Source organism: Leishmania donovani, chromosome 36 (genome assembly GCF_000227135.1).
Source record: "Leishmania donovani BPK282A1 complete genome, chromosome 36".
Classification (NCBI taxonomy): Eukaryota; Euglenozoa; class Kinetoplastea; order Trypanosomatida; family Trypanosomatidae; genus Leishmania; species Leishmania donovani.
Genome location: NC_018263.1, coordinates 1,224,755 through 1,241,543, shown reverse-complemented (window position 1 = coordinate 1,241,543; position 16,789 = coordinate 1,224,755). Strand labels below are relative to the sequence as shown.

Sequence of the window (16,789 nt, the reverse complement as noted above, 5' to 3'; positions counted from 1 at the left end):
GGTCGAGCACACAAACCTCATCTGCACGAGGGTACAACCCTTGTATCCACATCGCGGCGCCGTGGAATCACGAAAACACACACGCACACACACACACACACACACACACACAGATACATATTTCTAGATTCCAAGGCACGCACACAGTGTTACCAATGTCAGACAGACGCGAAGACGAACCGGTGGCGAAGCGGACACGCCGCGAGGTCGACCCGGCCATCACTTTCCCCTATGAGCTGGACACGTTCCAGAAGACGAGTATCGACGCTCTCGAGGAGGGCGACAGTGTTCTAGTGTCGGCGCACACGTCGGCAGGTAAGACTACCGTGGCGCTCTACGCCATCGCCAAGGCTCTGCGAGAGAAGAAGCGCATCATTTACACCTCCCCCATCAAGGCCCTTAGCAACCAAAAGTTCCGCGAGTTCTCCGAGAAGTTCGACTCCGTCGGTCTCATGACCGGCGACACCACCATCAAGGCGGACGCGGACTGCCTTGTCATGACGACAGAGATTCTACGCAGCATGCTGTACCGCGGCACCGAAATGCTGCGCGAGGTGGGCTGCGTCGTCTTCGATGAGGTACACTACATGCGCGACAAGTCGCGTGGCGTGGTGTGGGAGGAAACAATCAGCTTGCTGCCTGAGGGATGCCAGTACGTTTTCCTCTCCGCCACCATCCCGAACGCGCGCGAGTTTGCGGACTGGGTGGAGAACATCCATCCCACCACAAAGGTGCACGTCATTCACACAGAGTACAGGCCAGTGCCGCTACAGCACTACTTGTATCCGGCTGGGGCCGACGGCATCTTCCTCATCGTGGATGAAAAAGGCAAATTTCGCGATGACAACTTCGGCAAGGCTATCGCGTCGATGGGGGCGGAGGGCGGCGCAAACGGTGTGGGTGCGGCAGGCCCAGGCAACGGCTCCTCCAAAGACCCGCGCGGGAACCACAAGGGCAGCGGTGGCCGCAGTCACGGCGGGTTCTCGCAGTCCATGATGGAGATCGTCAAGCTCGTGATGGATCGCAACATGTACCCTGTGATCGTCTTCTCCTTCGCCAAGGCGGAGTGCGAGCGCAACGCCCTCGCGCTCTCGCGACTGAACTTCAATAACACCGAAGAGGATGCTCTCGTGATGGAGGTGTTCAACAATGCTATGGAGTCGCTGGCGGAGGAGGACCGGAAGCTGCCCGCTATTGAGCATCTTCAACCGCTCCTGAAGCGCGGTGTCGGCATCCACCACTCCGGTCTCCTTCCGATTCTGAAGGAGGTTGTCGAGATTCTTTTCCAGGCGGGTTTGGTTAAGGTTCTCTTCTCCACCGAGACTTTCTCGATGGGGCTTAACATGCCGGCCCGTACCGTCGTCTTCACCTCTGTCAAGAAGTTCGACGGTGAGAAGAACCGCTACCTCACTGGCGGCGAGTACATTCAAATGTCGGGGCGCGCCGGCCGTCGCGGCCTCGACCGCGTCGGCGTTGTGATTACCATGGTGGACGAGGCAGTGGAGCCTGACACGCTGAAGCAGCTGACCAGCGGTGGCGCCGACGTCCTGCTCAGCAGTTTCCACCTGACGTACAATATGGTGCTGAACCTGCTGCGCGTCGAGGGCGTCGATCCTGAGTTTATGATGAAGCGCAGCTTCTCGCAATTCCAGCGCCTGCGTGAGAAGCCAGCGCTAGAGGAGAAGGGTGCCGCTCTGCGCAGGTCCATCGAGGCGATCAACGTCACCCACGAGAGCGCCTTCCGGCAGTACACGATTTGCGAGGACATGATCGCGAAGAAGAGGAACGAGGTGGACCACATTCTGCGCCAACCCAAGTTCCTCAAGAACTGGGTGCAGGCAGGCCGTTTTGTGCACATCATTCGCGCCTCCGATCAGCGCGACTTTGGTTGGGGCATCTGCCGCTCGTTTGCCGCAAAGAGCACGAACCCAAACTTCAGCGACCCCAGCACCTTCTCCATCCAAGCCGCTGTGATATGCATGAAGGCGGACGCGTCGAATCCGAGCGCTTTGACGCCGTGCCCGGTCAGCGAGTACACCTCGGAGAAGGCGGACCTATACACAGTGACGTTCGACTTCTCGGACGTGCAGTGCCTTTCAACGCTCAAGACAAATCTTCCCGAAAGCCCGGACTCGGAGCGGGGGCGTGCCGAGGTGGTGCAAATTCTGTCGAAGCTGCAGCGCCAGTTTGGTCACGACATCCCCGTGCTCACCTCTGCGCAGATGGGTGCCGAGGACGCGCAGCTGAGTAAGCTGCAGACGCAGCTGTCGAACCTGCAAAAGCAGCTAGAGGGCAACATCCTTGCCATATCCCCCACCCCAGAGCTGCAGGAGGAGTTTGAGAAGTACAAGCGAAAGGCAGACCTCGAGGCTCAGCTGGAGCAGGTGAAGGGTGAGCTAGCTGGCATGGGCAAGGCGGTCTTCTCCGAAGAGCTGAAGCAGATGATGCGTGTGCTGCGTCGCCTGGACTACATCGACAAGGACAACATCATCCTCCGCAAGGCCCGCGTAGCGTGCGAGATAACGACAACAGACGAAAACGAAATTCTGCTGACGGAGCTGCTCTTCAAAGGCGTGCTGAACTCGATGGAGACGGAGATGATTGTGGCTCTCTTATCATGTCTCGTCAACGTGCACCGCACCCCGGATGGCTTCTCGTTGCCGCAGGAGTTCGAGCAGCCGCTGAAGGACCTCAACGAGATTGTTACTCGCATCGCCACCGTTAGCGCCGAAAGCGGGCTAATCCAAGAAGACAGCTCGGAGGAGAAGGTTATGCCGTCACTCATGGAGGTAATCTACCTGTGGGCAAAGGGGGCGAAGTTCGTCGATCTCGTGAGCATGACCACGGCGTACGAGGGTGACATTGTGCGCACGATGCGTCGTCTGGAGGAGATGCTGCGCCAGCTGGCCTCCGCAGCGCGGTCGCCGGCCATCGGCAGCATCGAATTGCACGAAAAGTTCCTCAAGGGCATCCAGCTCATCAAGCGTGATATCGTTTTCGCGTCATCACTGTACTTGTAGTTGCATTGAGTGAATGATGACAGACACGCGTATGCTTGCGTGTGTGGGTGTGTGTATATCTGCAGCTAGTTAGCTACATTGTCGCTGCTGGCGTATGCAAGGCCTGTTGTAACCCCACCCCTTCTTTTCTTTGGTGTTTTGTGAGTAACATGCTAAGCATCGCATCGGCGTTCTCGAATAAGTGAGTCTTGTCCCTCAGTCCCCCTCGCGCGCAGTTGCCGTCTCTCTCCTGCGGATGGGGTAAGAAAAGTGGACTCTGCGTACAGAAATGAATTCCGAACCTAAAGAGTAAGAGGATCAGTGCCTCCTGTGCACTTGCGTTTATGCCGGTGTATGTGTGGGGGAAGGGAAGGGGGTGCACTTGGTGCTGTGTAGGCCTACTTCGTGAAAGTATAGCAAGCATCGAATACGGTACCTTTTGTTTTCTTCTGCATCGCCTTTGCTACTCTCGTGATTGGCCTCACGCGTCTCCTCGCGGCTTCGCTCTCTTCCTGATCCTCTCCCCACCTCTCCCCCCCCCGTTTCGCGTGCAAGGCCGTTGAGCGGGAGGGTGGGATGGTTCATGAATGGCGCTTATGTGAGTCGGCTCCACTTGAGGCCTTTCGAGACTGAGCATCGCGTACTCCTGCCACTGTGCACACGCCAATCCCTCCGCTTTAGCCGCCTTCTCTATTCCTCTCTCTCCCTCTCTTCCCTGGTGGGCATCGTCCTCTAGTGTCTGTCCGTGGTGCCACGCACCACATACGTGTGAAAAGTCGTGGAAACAGGCTCGCAACTCCACATTAGCTTACTGTCGTCGTGCATGCCATTCTACTCTCTTGGCTGCACCACAGCACATGCTCCGGCGTAGGTGGGGCGCGCACAGGGCAAAGCATCGCTTTGTCGACCGCGTCAAGGTGCTACTCTGCAGCGGAGCTGGCGGCGATGGTGCAAGCATCATGGCTCACGAGCACGGCAACGAGTTTGCCGGCCCAGGCGGCGGTAATGGAGGCAACGGCGGTAATGTGATGCTGCAATGCGTCAAGCAGCACACTGACCTCAGTCATATCGAGGACCTGGGTAGCCAGATCTCCGCCGGCGCAGGCTTCTGCGGCTTCTCTCGTGAGGCGCACGGCAAGCGCGGACAGGATCTGTGGCTGCAGCTGCCGCTGGGGACCCAGGTAGTGGACATGGACACGAACGAAGTGCAGTACGACATGGATGAGGAGGGGATGCAGATTGTGCTGCTGGAAGGCGGCCAGGGCGGCAAAGGCAATGCCGCCTTTGCGAACAAATGGCACCACTCTCCCATCGAGTCCACCAAGGGGCTGCCGGGCAACACGATGCTCGCCCAAATCGAGCTGAAAACCATCGCCGACTGCGGCCTCATTGGCTACCCGAATGCTGGCAAGTCGTCCTTGTTGTCCGCCATCAGCGCCAGCAAACCCACCATTGCCCCGTACGCCTTCACAACCCTACGCCCGTATGTTGGCGTGCTTCACGACCTCTACGGGAATGTGTGCCGCGTCGCGGACATTCCGGGCCTCATCGAAGGTGCCTACGAGAACCGCGGTCTGGGTCATCAGTTTCTGCGCCACGTGGAGCGTACAAAGTGTCTTGCCTTGGTGGTGGACATGTGCGACACGTACGTCCCCGACACGGGCTCGCGCAACTCCTCCGAGGTGCTGCAGCCGTGGGACGTGGTGGAACTCCTTCTCCAGGAACTGGAGTACTACCTCCCCGGCATGAGCCAGCGCGTCATCATGACCTTCGCCAATAAAATGGACATCGAGAAGGATAGCACTGGCACTGACACGCAGGTAAAGCTCTCGGAGCTCAAGCGGCGCGTGTCGATGCCGGTGTTCCCGATCTCCGCCGCCCTCGGCATCCACCTTGGACCACAGCACGAGCAAACTGGGCTGGCCCCAGCCTTGCAGTTCATGTGTAGAGAAGTGTTTGCGCGCCAGTCGCACGAGCGTGAGATGCAACAGTTCCGCTTCTCACACGAACGCGCACAGCTTGAACGAGCCTTCCGCGCCAAGCACAACGGCGTCTTTCTACCCCAGGTGCACGCCTTGGGTGCACACGGAGCAGAAGCCTCCCAAGACCTAGACGACGAGGCTGCCAGTCGCGGTGGCTCGCTGGTGGACCAGCAACTCGATTTTTTGGGTAACAGCGGTCTTGGTGTGGAGTTTGATGCCTACGAGAACTCTGCTGCGCGGGGCCAGCTGCACCGCTACCGCGATCTCACCATGAAGGGCAAGTACTGGAATCTGACCCGGCAAGATGGCGAGGTGATGAAGGGAGAGAAGTGGAGCTGACACACTCAAGACGGGGGAATGAGACTGGGCGAGGCATGGGCCGTGCGCTTCCTGACCGCCCCCGCCTCCCCTCATCTCTCATCCCCATTATTCTCCACCGTCCTACCCGCTACTTTTCTGGTCACAGATGCGCTCATGCTTGCACGTATGCACACTCCCGTTGGCGCGTATGCGCGAAGGCTGCTGTGCTTGTGCAAATGCCGCTACATAGAACTGCCACACCGGGGCTGCCCCGCCTACCTGCCCGACCATCTTTTCGGGTTTGCCTTTCTTTGGGGAAAAGGGGAAGTGTCCGGACCTGGTGCGTAAGAGGGCAGCTGCAAAGTACACTTTGTGAATCTAAATCTTCATGCGCGTTATATTTTGGCGGGGAAGCTGTGCATCAGAGCGTCTTCTCTTTGCGTGTGCGGGAAACGGGCGGAAGTCGGGTTGCAGCCTCTGTTATCTCAGTCGTTTACTGCTGCTTTCTCTACGCGCGCGCGTGCTCAGCGCTTTGAAGCTCTCCCTCTCGCCTTTATCTTGCTCCCCTCTCCCTACACCGTGTCGTCCTCGTCCCTCTTCCTCTCTATTCCGTTATTCCTCAGCGTAAGGACCCGTTGCACGCGCGGAGCAACACGGGTAACCCACTCACTCGTCACACGCACACAACACATCCTCCGGCTTTTATGGCACCTGTGCCTCCGTTTTCCGAAAGAACGCGACGCCGCCTGCAGATACCTGACCGTAGTAGCGTATCAGGCGACAGAAATTCCTGTGTCGCGAGTTGTTTTGTCGAATAGCGATCCGTATACGCCCCTGCCCTCGCTTCACGCGTAAGAAAGTCACCATGGACGTCAGCAAGCGGCCACGCGAGGAATTCCACAAGGAGCAGTGTCTCTCCTTCGTGAAGAAGCTTTGGGCGGCCGACACGCTCGCCATGTTTCACTATCCGGTGAGCGCCACCGAGGTGCCCGGCTACTACGACGTCGTAGATACACCTATGGACCTGTCCACGATTCGGAAGAACATCGAGCAGGGCAAGTACAGAACGGACACTGAGGTCGAGAATGACGTGGTGCTCATGCTGTCGAACGCTCTGGACTTTAACGAGAAAGGCTCGCAATGGCATGATTTGGCGAAGCAGCTCAAGAAGCGGTACCTGACTCTTGCGCAGGAGTCGGGGCTGTCCTTCGACGCAGACCAGGCGTTCATCCCTACGAAAAAGGTGCGCGACGACGAGTCGACGCTGCGCAAAGCGGAGAAGAAGGGAGGGGAGAAGCTCGAGGATGTTTTGCAGGCGATGGAGAAGGACAAGGAGATCCCGCTCGAGCAGCTGCGGGCCATGTACGCGCGCCGAAGAACAAGGGGGAAAGCGGATCAGCAAAGCTCCGACTACAGCAGCGGTAGGGGCAGCGACGATAGCGATGAAGAGGTGTCCTCGGACGAAGAAGACACGAGCGACAGTGGCAGCGGCAGCGGCAGCTATGACACTGAAGAAGAAGATGAGGACTCGCTCGACTCCGAGAGTGTGTCAAAGGATGACGATGACGACGAGTGACACATAAGAGGCGTGTGCCCCCCCCCTTCTCATGCCGCCGTTATTAGTTGTGCATACTCACTATCGTGGGCATCACTATCCTCACCCTCTTGTCGTTTCAAGATGAGAAGCGGGTCGGGTGCTGACAGATTATCACATCTACTGCAAACACGCAGGCAACACAGCAAACAGTGCAAAGCAACTCAAGAAGAAGAGCACAGAGCCGTTCATCGACTGCAAGGACGCGAGTTGGGGCGCGCCACGACATCTTCTCTACTCACCGATATAGCGTAGAAGCTGTTCATCGATCTCTTCCTATTCGGTAAGACAACTGAAAAGGGAAGGGCAGAGCTGGAGAAGTCGACCAAGTACCGCATCGTATGTTTTTGTATGTGTGTGCTTGTGTATGCGTACTGCGGATGATTCTCGGTGCGCTACCAATGGCTGTTATCTCCACTCTTTTCCGCCCCTCCCCCACCACCACCACACACAAAAAAAAAAAGGAACATCACCACCCTGCTCCCTACGAACTGTTCAGCTTACTATGCCATAGTGCTCTCGTTCTGCCTCACTTGTCCTTCCTCTGTTCTTCCCCCCTCCTCTCCGCTCCCCCGATGCCGCTCTCGAAAAATGCGCCCGTGCCTTCGCACTCGCTCCCGCAGAAAATGGTGGAGAGGGGGTGACGCGTGCGGCTGGTCTCACCCATCGCACACACAGCAGCATCACCAAATGTGGCAGTGTCTTCTCTCTCCTTCGATTGCTGTGCTATGCCGTATCGTTCGAAGAGCGACCCGGGCTGCGTCGACTCACCGGTCGAAAGAGCTGCATGTACCTTTCCTTTGTGGTGCAGCAACATACGCTGTGGTGCTCGCAGTGGGCCGATCCTATGCGTTGTCGTCGTTTTTTTCGCCCCAGCCTCCCCCTTCCACACACACACACAAGCAACTAGGTGACGGGCCCGGCGGGGCTGTATCGCGAAGTCACAGCGCAGAAGGCTCACCTCTAAATGCTCTCAAATCCCAGCACCGGGGTGGATAGCGATACTGTGTGGCACAACAGTGCGTCGATCAACTATGTTCACCGGTCCCGCGAAGATACACCGCCGACGATCAGCCCCAAGTGTTACGGCAGGCGCGCCGTACTGTCGTGTGCCACGATGAACAACAAACAGAGCACCCCCGTTATCGTATGCACTTGTGCTGAGTCGAGACACGTATAGCGCCAGTGCATCGCCAACGCGGCTAGCTGGCCACTGTTCAACACGTTCGTGAAGAGGTCCATCAACGCAGTTATCGGTCAAGAAAGCATACGGGGACTGGTCAGTTGCAGCGCATTCCGCGACCCAATCGGGTGGTGGGCAAAACAGATCATGGGCCTGTAGTGGCTAATCGCCTTGGCCGCTCGCGTGAGCGGCGCCGATGGCGTGCGATCAAGCATTTTAGTCTTCTCCACGACGAGCGCACCCTTCCAGAGCGGCCACGCCTTTGTGCACAGCCTCTCTGTGGATGGGAACGGCAGCAGTAGCAGTGGCGGTGTCGATGTAACTGTGCAGACCCTGGAGAGGCCGGGGTGCCTTACCTCAAGCTGTCCGTTGCAAACTGGAGGCCGGATCTCGTCGTCTATGATGCCTACGCAGTGGCCACCAACAATGCCAATAACTATCTGTTTACCGCTGACCCGGCGCGGCAGGTGACCGTGGGGGACTTTGGTTGCTTTTTGCAGTGGTAAGACCTTCTATGACCCGGTGCTGCGGCGGGGACAGATGAGGGGAGGGGGCGTGAATCGACGAAGCGTTGGTGTAGTCGCATACCAGCGCGAACGGCTGAGCCGGCATGCAAAGCATCTGCGACATCGTGTACGACGCCGCAGAGAATCACCGCCTTCCTCCCATCGGGGAAACGCAGGCTCTGCGAGCCGATCGCATCGCCTGGGGCACCTCCCCGACGGTCGTGAGCGGCCCCAATGACAGCCATCGCGAGAAGCTCTCGAGTCTTCCAGTGCCAGGAGACCATCGCCACCTTCTACACCCCTCCTGGCATCTTTGGCGGTAGCACGTAGTCTGCCGTTGGCCTGTCCGAGCTCGGCTTGCGCATGCAGGTGAGTACAAATGCGTCGCGCCACGTGTCTGTCTCGCTGTGCATGCCCGTTACGACCTCCACCCGGGCCCGCGGCTGCAATCAGTCCGGAAGCCTTCTACAGCAAGTCTCCGTGCCGGACAGCGTCGACGCCGCCGCGAGCCGGGCGGGTGCGGTGTACTCAGCAGGTGCCGGTCTGCGAGGCATGGAATGTGAAGAGCGCCCCAGGCTCATACTGCGATTCCCTTCCGACTTTGGCGCCTCTGCAAGTAGACTGCAGCGCGCTGCATCTTCGTTCATCGAGCTCCCCCAGACGGTGAGCAGGTGCGCCTCTCAGGGTCGTCCTCCCTAGGTATGCGAAGCTGCACGTCTTCGTCGACGACAGCGTGATGGCGGTATACAAGGATGATGGAACGGAGGTGCTGAGCAGTTGTGTCTAGCTGCCGAGAGGGGATGACGTCACGGGAGTGTCACTCATTAGGCACAACATGAATGCTGTCACAGCCGGCGCGACATTAATCTCAATGATGTCCATGGGCTCCCCAGCGGTGTCCAATGAGCCTCAGGTACGCACCAATGGCGCCGGATTTGCGCAGCGCTGCCCTTATGTCGCGGTTTCGAAGAGCATGACTCGCTGTGCAAGAATCCACTAGCCCCTGAGAACGCGGAGGGCGTTGATATAAACCTGACGGACGCAGAGCAGCGTAATTAGTGTGACAACGCCCTCCTTCTCTTTGCCCACACCCACACTCTCTTATTTGCGCATTTGTTCTCCTTGTTATCGTCTAGAGCGGCAGCAGCCACTGCTGCAGCCGTCTCTCTCGCGTGCTTGTGCGCGAGTTGGCAAGGACACGGAAATTGGTGTCTTGTTTCTTCTCTCTCTGTTCTGCTACGTAGCCCCCCCCCCCCAATTCGCCATCACGCTGCGCGAACGCTGGCACACAACTTTCTCTATGCTCCTGATAGCCCCACCCTACCCCCTTTCCACCCTCATTCGCTTCCTGCCTCTATCACAGTCTGCTGCTGCGCGTTACGTTGCCCCATCGTGTATGCGTGCATCCGTGTCTCTGCTGACGGCTTTCCTGATGCACCACTGCACTTCCCCTCCTTTTCTTGTTCTGTGTGGTTTATACGTCACCGCCACCCCAACTGTCTCCTGACAGCAACGTGCGTCTGCGCCGTACCGTTGCGGTGATGCGTGACAGAACGTACGAGGGGACTACGGCATCCCTCTTACCAACGTCTTGAAAAAGGAGTTGAAGCTGTGAAAAGTGCGGGCAGAGCAAGCGCACACGGATTTCTGCGCCGGCGGTGGCCTTCATTATTGATGGGTCTTTGTCGTGGTCGATGCCAGTTCTTCCCATCTGCTGTCGTTGGTTGTTTCACCACCGCCACACACCCCACGCCATCCCATCTCCCATCTGGCACACACGCACACACACACACACCTATTCTTCTTCCTCACCTGTTCGTCTTCCTGCTTTACGAGGTCAGCCCGTCACACGAATCGTACACAAAATATATACAAAGAAGAACGATGTGTGCATGCCTGGCAGGCATCCAACCGCAGAAGGACGGCGAGCGAAATATATATATATATATATCATCGTCAAGCACGTCTGCGCAGGTGCTTCTTTCTCTGCAGGAGGATACACTGGGGTCTTTGTCGTCATCGTTTTGCCTTCCTCTCTCTCTACGAAGCTCTTTCCCCTCGCGCTTCTGATTCCTCACCTCATCTCATCTCTCTCGCACATGCATACACGCACATCACCCATCATTGCAGGCACTCACAACGTCCTCCTCCTCTGCTTTGACTTCGGTGAAAAGCACCGAATTTGGGGCATCGAGGCTGTTACTCCTTATCATACCACACTCTACCCCGTTTACAGTGCAGCTGTCGTCCTTAGTGCTCTTTCTCGACAGACGCCCCTGAAGAGTGCACCATGTGGGGCCTCTCCATCACCAGAGTGTTCCAGGTGTACTGTGCAGGAGCTGCTCTCTTCGAGGTTCCCGGGATTGTGAGGCTGCTAAGCGGTGATATGCCGCTGCCAAAGGCCGGTGCCTGGGTCGACGACAAAAACTACTACACAGACAACAAGCCGCTGGTGTACGTGTTTGTTGCCATACTAGCGTGCCTCGTCGTGTCGCGCGGGATGGCGTGTGCACTGCCGAAGTCACGCATCATCATTGTATACCTTGTCGTCGTCCACACATTCGAGGCAGGGCTCTACCTCTACTGCTGCAGTCACAAGGAGGATGCACCAGACAGTGAAGTGTGCATTATGGGCATGCTGATGGTGGTGAACATCTCTCTATTTGCTGCTCGACTGGTGCAGCTGAAGGTGCAGCACACAAGAGTCGAGATTGCCGATCTCAAGAGGCGGCAGGAGCAACTCGCCATCATTCGCAAGAAGCGCGCAGACTACGCAAAGAACAGGGAAGAAAAAAAGAACAAGTGAAGTATGTGGATGCGTCGTTGCGGCCGCTCCTCGATTTCGCTGTGGTTCGTCCCTGGTGGCCTCTTGCCCTCTGTTCGCCAGCGTCGTGTCTGCTCGTGCTCCGTGCGTGTTGCTGGCCCCCTCTTGGTCTTCGTGCTAAGGTGGCCTTGCTCCCTCGCTCTCTCTGTTTTTGGAACTCTATGCGCTTTTTATCTGCTTTGAGGGAGGGAGGGCGTTCGGCGGCGAGCTCGAGGGAGAGAGAGAGCGGGCGTAAGTGAAGGGGTTGTCTTGGGTCGCATCGCATCTTGTCCGCTGTCGCGGCGGCAAGCCGGTTCGACTATGTTTTGTCTACAGCGCGAACTACATGCACACATACACACAGGCGAGCACTCACCGACTGCAGTGCTACGTTGTGGTAGTGGTGGAGTCGGTGTTCATAGCTCGCGTACTTGCCTTTTTGAGAGGCGAGCGCAATCTCTTGATGGGGAAGACGAGCTTCCTTGGCATGGGGAGATAGCGGTGAGTGGTGGCGGGCACAATCCCTCACTTCCGATCCAGGTGAGTGGGTGTGTCTTTCTCTTCGTCTGGGCACATGTCATTCTTCTACCTCTTTTCTGGGTCTCTCTTCTTTTTTTTGCTGGTTGACATCTCCGCTCTCCTCATCCCCACCCTCTCTCCTTCGGCATGGGCACAGCGGCTACTCCAGCATAAACGAGCCTGCCCGTATGAGCGGCACGTGCTCCACTGCTTAACGCAAGAGGAACCCGTATCGATTATTTTTTTTCTTGCTCTTCTGTTCGTATCATCACGACTGCCAAAGCGCCGCTGATGTTTGTCATTCAGTGGTACACGGCCGCGCTCATCCTCGCGGATGTGTACGAGCTGCTTCAGCTGCGGCAGGCCAATCCGAAAGGCTTAGAGCATGGCACCTGGTGGTTCGACAGCAAGGCTAACGCGCCGCTTGCGGCAGCATTGTATGGTGGCCTGCTCGTGTTCTTGATGCTTTCACGTCTGTTTGTGTTGCTAGAGCCACTGAACCGGTGGCTGCTGATGCTCAACACAATCCATGAGGGCATCCGCCTGGTGCTCTACTCGCTCCTTTTTACTCAGCACAGTGGTGCGACGCAGCTCAACACGATCCTTCTGACATTCACGTTGTGGAACACGCTTCTGTACGGGCGACAGTACTACATCATCATGTGTATGCTGCGGGAGCACAGCAAGTGACGCTATCCCCCTCCCCCGTATTGGTCGTACACACGCACGCATGGAAGCCGCTGCGCGCCATGCGTGTGCGTGTGTGGAGGGAGGGAGATGAACCGTGTTGACGTCGCGCAGTGTCGATGGCAAGCTCGCACCCTTCGATAGCCTTGGCTCTTCGTGTTTCTACTTGTACGTGTACTGCTTCTCCCGTGGGCGCGGGGCTCATGCCATGCGGATAGGCAAGCAAAATAAAGGCCACAGAACAATACTAGCACACCATCACACGCACTTCTATCGGAAGGATGCGGAATGCGCGTCGCGTGATGGACCCCGTCCTGGAAGACGCTGGAAGGAAAATAGAGTTTCTCCTTCCTCCCTCCCATCTTTCTTGGCTACTTCTTGCTCCACGTGCGTCATGAAGTGGATGCGGTCGACTCCGCGGAGGCGGGTGGTACGCCCACCCTCATTGACTAAGTTCACATGCGTCTTTCTCACCAGTAGATGTGCACACATACACACACCCATGCATGCTCCTCGCTGCTCTCCTTCTCCCTCTACGTTCACCGTCCCCTCGCCCTTCCCACCCACCTTTGCTGCCGGTGCAGGAATCGTCAGTCAGTCTTCTCGTTTTCTACTCGCCCTGCGCCTTGTTTCCGCCAGATCAAAAGAGTTTCAGTCGCTTCTTCCTAGCCCAACTCCTCCCCGCTCCTCCCTGGCGTCCTCTGCGTGGCAGCCGCGCGTATACATAAATACAGAGCCGTCATTTGTCATGTTCCGCTTTGGTCGTCTGTGCACCCCCAAGGCTGCCGGCGTGCAGCGCCGCTTCCTGAACATCCATGAGTACCAGTCCAAGCAGATCATCAAGGACAACGGCGGCAGGGTGGAGTTCGGTATCGCATGCAAGACGATCGAGGAGGTCGAGGCCGCGTGCGCCAAGATCAAGACGGAAAAGAAGGTCGTGAAGTCTCAGATCTTGGCCGGTGGCCGCGGTAAGGGTGTATTCAAGGATGGCTTCCAGGGTGGTGTGCACGTATGCGACAGCGCCGCTGCCGCCGTTGAGGCTGCCAAACACATGCTCGGTAACACGCTGGTGACGAAGCAGACCGGTCCCAAGGGCCAGCTGGTGAACACGCTGTACGTCACGGAGGCCGTCGCGGGCATCAAGCGCGAGCTCTACCTTTCCCTCATCCTCGACCGAAAGAGCGCGTCGCCTATGTTCATCGGTAGCGCCGAGGGCGGTATGAGCATTGAGGAGCTCGCCAAGACCCACCCGGAAAAGATCAAGACCATGAAGGTCAACGTCGCTGAGGGTGTGGACCACGACGCGGCTGTGGCGTACGCCAAGGAGCTCGGCTTCGCAGGCGAGACGGCGGAGCGCGCGGCAGAGCAAATCAAAGCCCTCTACAATATCGGCAAGTCCAAGGACTGCACCATGGTGGAGATTAATCCATTCGTTGAGCTCGAAAACGGTGATGTGATGGAGATCGACGCCAAGCTCAGCTTTGATGACAACGCCGCCTTCCGCCAGAGGGGTATCTTCGCCCTGGAGGATCAGACCCAGATCGATAGCAAGGAAGTGCTCGCCAAGAAGCACGATCTGAACTACATCGCTCTTGATGGCAACGTCGGCTGTCTCGTGAATGGCGCTGGTCTGGCCATGGCCACCATGGACACCATTTCTCTGCACGGAGGCAGCGCGGCCAACTTCCTCGACGCTGGTGGTAGCGCCTCCGAGGCGCAGATTGTGGCCGCCTTCAAGATCATCACGGGTGATTCGAACGTGAAGAGCATCCTGGTTAACATCTTCGGTGGTATCATGCACTGCGATGTCATAGCGCAAGGTGTCGTGAACGCCTCCAAGGCGCTCAACACCACCATCCCGATCGTGGTGCGCCTTTGCGGCACGAACGAGCAGCGCGGCAAGGAGATCATCCGCAACAGTGGCCTCGTCATCCACCCCGTCGAAGACTTCGATTCTGCTGCCCGCAAGGCGGTGGAGCTTGCCAAGTAGTCGCGACGGTACAGCCAGAAGAAGAGGTGGGCGCCTGCGTGTGTGTATGTAAGTTCGGGTGAGCGTGTGGGGCGCTGCATCCACCCGCTGCCTCGCATGAAACACCATTGCCTTTCAGGACCCCTTTACACTTGTTGTTGCTCTTTCTCTTCTCTCTCGGCAACACGGGAGGGGCCTACAAAGAAAAGGGGAGGAAGAGAGAGAGAGACGACCACGTCAAGGCCCGTGCAGCTGAGGGCCCCGCGTGACCACACGCACACGATTTCATGCACTCCAAGGAAAGGAGAGGTCAACGTGCTCGGGTGAACTAGCGTGATGGCGTGAAAAGGGAAGGAGGACTGCAGCGAGGATAGGAAACGCAAAAACAGGATGGGCCACAGATGGAAAGGCCAGTAGCTCCGACCGTCGTCATCCCTCTGCGTTCTTCTCGCGGCTGCAGTTAGCCCGTGTGCTTGCTCTTTCCAAATCATAGTAGCCCATGTATCTCTGTGTGGATGTGTGTGGATGTATCATCAAAAGGCCTCCTTTGGGGTTGGTGGAAGGGGGTAGGGGGTATGTGTGTCCCTTCTCTCTTGGTTGGTTGGTTACGATTGCTCCTCTTTCCCTCTCACCCCTCCCCCCTCCGCCACCACCTCCCTCATTGTCAGACTCCTGATTGTACCGCATGTGTCTTGCGGGTCTCTGTGGACCGTGCGTCTGCGGGCGTACGCGCCCTCACCCATCTCCGCTCCATTTGCCCGGATCACCCCCTTTGACCGTCACGCCTGACACACAAGCACGTGGCAAGCAGCTGCGCACCCTTCCTCCCTCTTTCTTACTTCTAACACCACAGCCACGACTAAGATCGCTTCCATGATGGTGCTACAACGTGCCGCGACAACAGCCAAGAGAGGGGGAGGAGAGAGCTCTAAACGGGGAACGAATACACAAAAAGAAGTGTCTTTTACGCTTCCTCCTGTTCAAGCTGTCCTTTCTGTGTGTGTGTGTGTGTGTCTGTGTGGGTAGATATTTATGCGTGCTCATATATATATATATTACTTTTTGTTCTACTTGGTTAGTTTCTACTTGTGATGTCTCCCCCCCCCCCTTCCTCCTCTCCCCTCATGTTAAACCAGCAACACGTGCTTGCCGCCTCTCTTATATATCAATGTCTCTCCATGTCTCGTCACGGTGTACCCGCGCGACCGTGAAAAAGAGGAAGTGGTTAACCAGTTGAATGGAAGGAACAAAACCAAAACAGGGAAGAGAGCGGCGCACTCTTCATCTGCCTTCGTCTCCTTTGTTTTGCCATGCTTTTTTTTTTGGCCATCTCTTTGCGTGTGGGGGTGGGTGGGTGTGAGTTGCTCTCCACCTTTGTTGTTGTTTGATGTCGTCTTAAGTTGTCTCTCATTTGTTTTATATGTTTCTGATGTGACTCCGTCCTCCCTCCCGGCACCTTGCCCGCGCCTTTCATCTCTTGTGTGTACGTGCATGTACGGAGTGTCTCTACGCCTCTTCCTTGTCAGATGTGTCTGTTCGTCGACCTACACACAGGCACAGACACACAGAAAATGCAAAGGAAGCGAGTGTGAAGGAAAGGCAGAGAGCAGGGGGGAATGGAGAGAGTGAGAGACGATATTTAACGTTGCTAACTGCAAAAAAGGGAAAACAAACAAGAATAGTGGCGCGTTCTTATTGTCTTAGGTGTTGACTGACTGACCGGCTGACTTGGTATTGCCTCTCTCTCTCGCTTGCTTTCGCTTTTTTTTTGGTGTGTGCGCATCCATGTGATGGATGGTCGGATGGCATCATCCCCTCCAGATTTGGCGCGTGCTGTCCGTTGGCCTGCAGTCACTACAGCCACCAGCCTGCCCCCTCCCCTCTTCCTCTCTTCGTCTCCTTTTCTCGCCTTTAGTTGCCCTTTTCCCTACATTTCACCTCGCGCTCTCACGTCAAGTGAAAGTGCAATCCTAAGAAAGGGGTATGGAAAGAAGATAGCGCCACTATTGGAGTCAACTCTGGCAGGTGGTGAGGGGAAGTAAAGGTCATACTAGTTCTCCTTTCTCGGGAGTCAGTCTTGTCTTTTATATATAGGTGTGTGTGTGTGTGTGTGTGTGTGTGCTTTGTGGATGCCCTTGTTGCTGATGGGTGTCTTCCCAACTCATCCCCTCGCGGCAGCGCGCAGGCATACACACAAACGTGCTAGCTGCAGAGCCTTGGTCATTGCGGCCCCGGATTTGCCCCCAT

The 16,789-nt window shown here is 56.9% G+C and overlaps 6 protein-coding genes across 6 annotated transcripts; all 6 read left to right on the top strand.

Annotated features, from left to right (window-relative positions):
* Nucleotides 1-155: 155 nt before the first annotated feature.
* On the top strand, nucleotides 156-3,020 carry LDBPK_363150 (ATP-dependent RNA helicase, putative; the record flags this gene model as incomplete). The annotated part of the gene is made up of 1 exon (XM_003865382.1): nucleotides 156-3,020. The coding sequence occupies one exon, from the start codon at nucleotides 156-158 to the stop codon at nucleotides 3,018-3,020; it is 2,865 nt and encodes a 954-aa protein (XP_003865430.1).
* An 836-nt stretch (nucleotides 3,021-3,856) lies between these two features.
* On the top strand, nucleotides 3,857-5,320 carry LDBPK_363140 (GTP-binding protein, putative; the record flags this gene model as incomplete). The annotated part of the gene is made up of 1 exon (XM_003865381.1): nucleotides 3,857-5,320. The coding sequence occupies one exon, from the start codon at nucleotides 3,857-3,859 to the stop codon at nucleotides 5,318-5,320; it is 1,464 nt and encodes a 487-aa protein (XP_003865429.1).
* Nucleotides 5,321-6,146: 826 nt separating this feature from the next.
* Nucleotides 6,147-6,857, top strand: LDBPK_363130 (hypothetical protein, conserved; the record flags this gene model as incomplete). Its single annotated transcript, XM_003865380.1, has 1 exon — nucleotides 6,147-6,857. The coding sequence occupies one exon, from the start codon at nucleotides 6,147-6,149 to the stop codon at nucleotides 6,855-6,857; it is 711 nt and encodes a 236-aa protein (XP_003865428.1).
* A 3,997-nt stretch (nucleotides 6,858-10,854) lies between these two features.
* LDBPK_363120 (hypothetical protein, conserved) lies at nucleotides 10,855-11,370 on the top strand (the record flags this gene model as incomplete). The annotated part of the gene is made up of 1 exon (XM_003865379.1): nucleotides 10,855-11,370. One exon carries the CDS (start codon nucleotides 10,855-10,857, stop codon nucleotides 11,368-11,370), a length of 516 nt encoding a protein of 171 aa, XP_003865427.1.
* An 807-nt stretch (nucleotides 11,371-12,177) lies between these two features.
* On the top strand, nucleotides 12,178-12,576 carry LDBPK_363110 (hypothetical protein, conserved; the record flags this gene model as incomplete). The annotated part of the gene is made up of 1 exon (XM_003865378.1): nucleotides 12,178-12,576. One exon carries the CDS (start codon nucleotides 12,178-12,180, stop codon nucleotides 12,574-12,576), a length of 399 nt encoding a protein of 132 aa, XP_003865426.1.
* Nucleotides 12,577-13,321: 745 nt separating this feature from the next.
* Nucleotides 13,322-14,563, top strand: LDBPK_363100 (succinyl-CoA ligase [GDP-forming] beta-chain, putative; the record flags this gene model as incomplete). Its single annotated transcript, XM_003865377.1, has 1 exon — nucleotides 13,322-14,563. The coding sequence occupies one exon, from the start codon at nucleotides 13,322-13,324 to the stop codon at nucleotides 14,561-14,563; it is 1,242 nt and encodes a 413-aa protein (XP_003865425.1).
* Nucleotides 14,564-16,789: the final 2,226 nt, after the last annotated feature.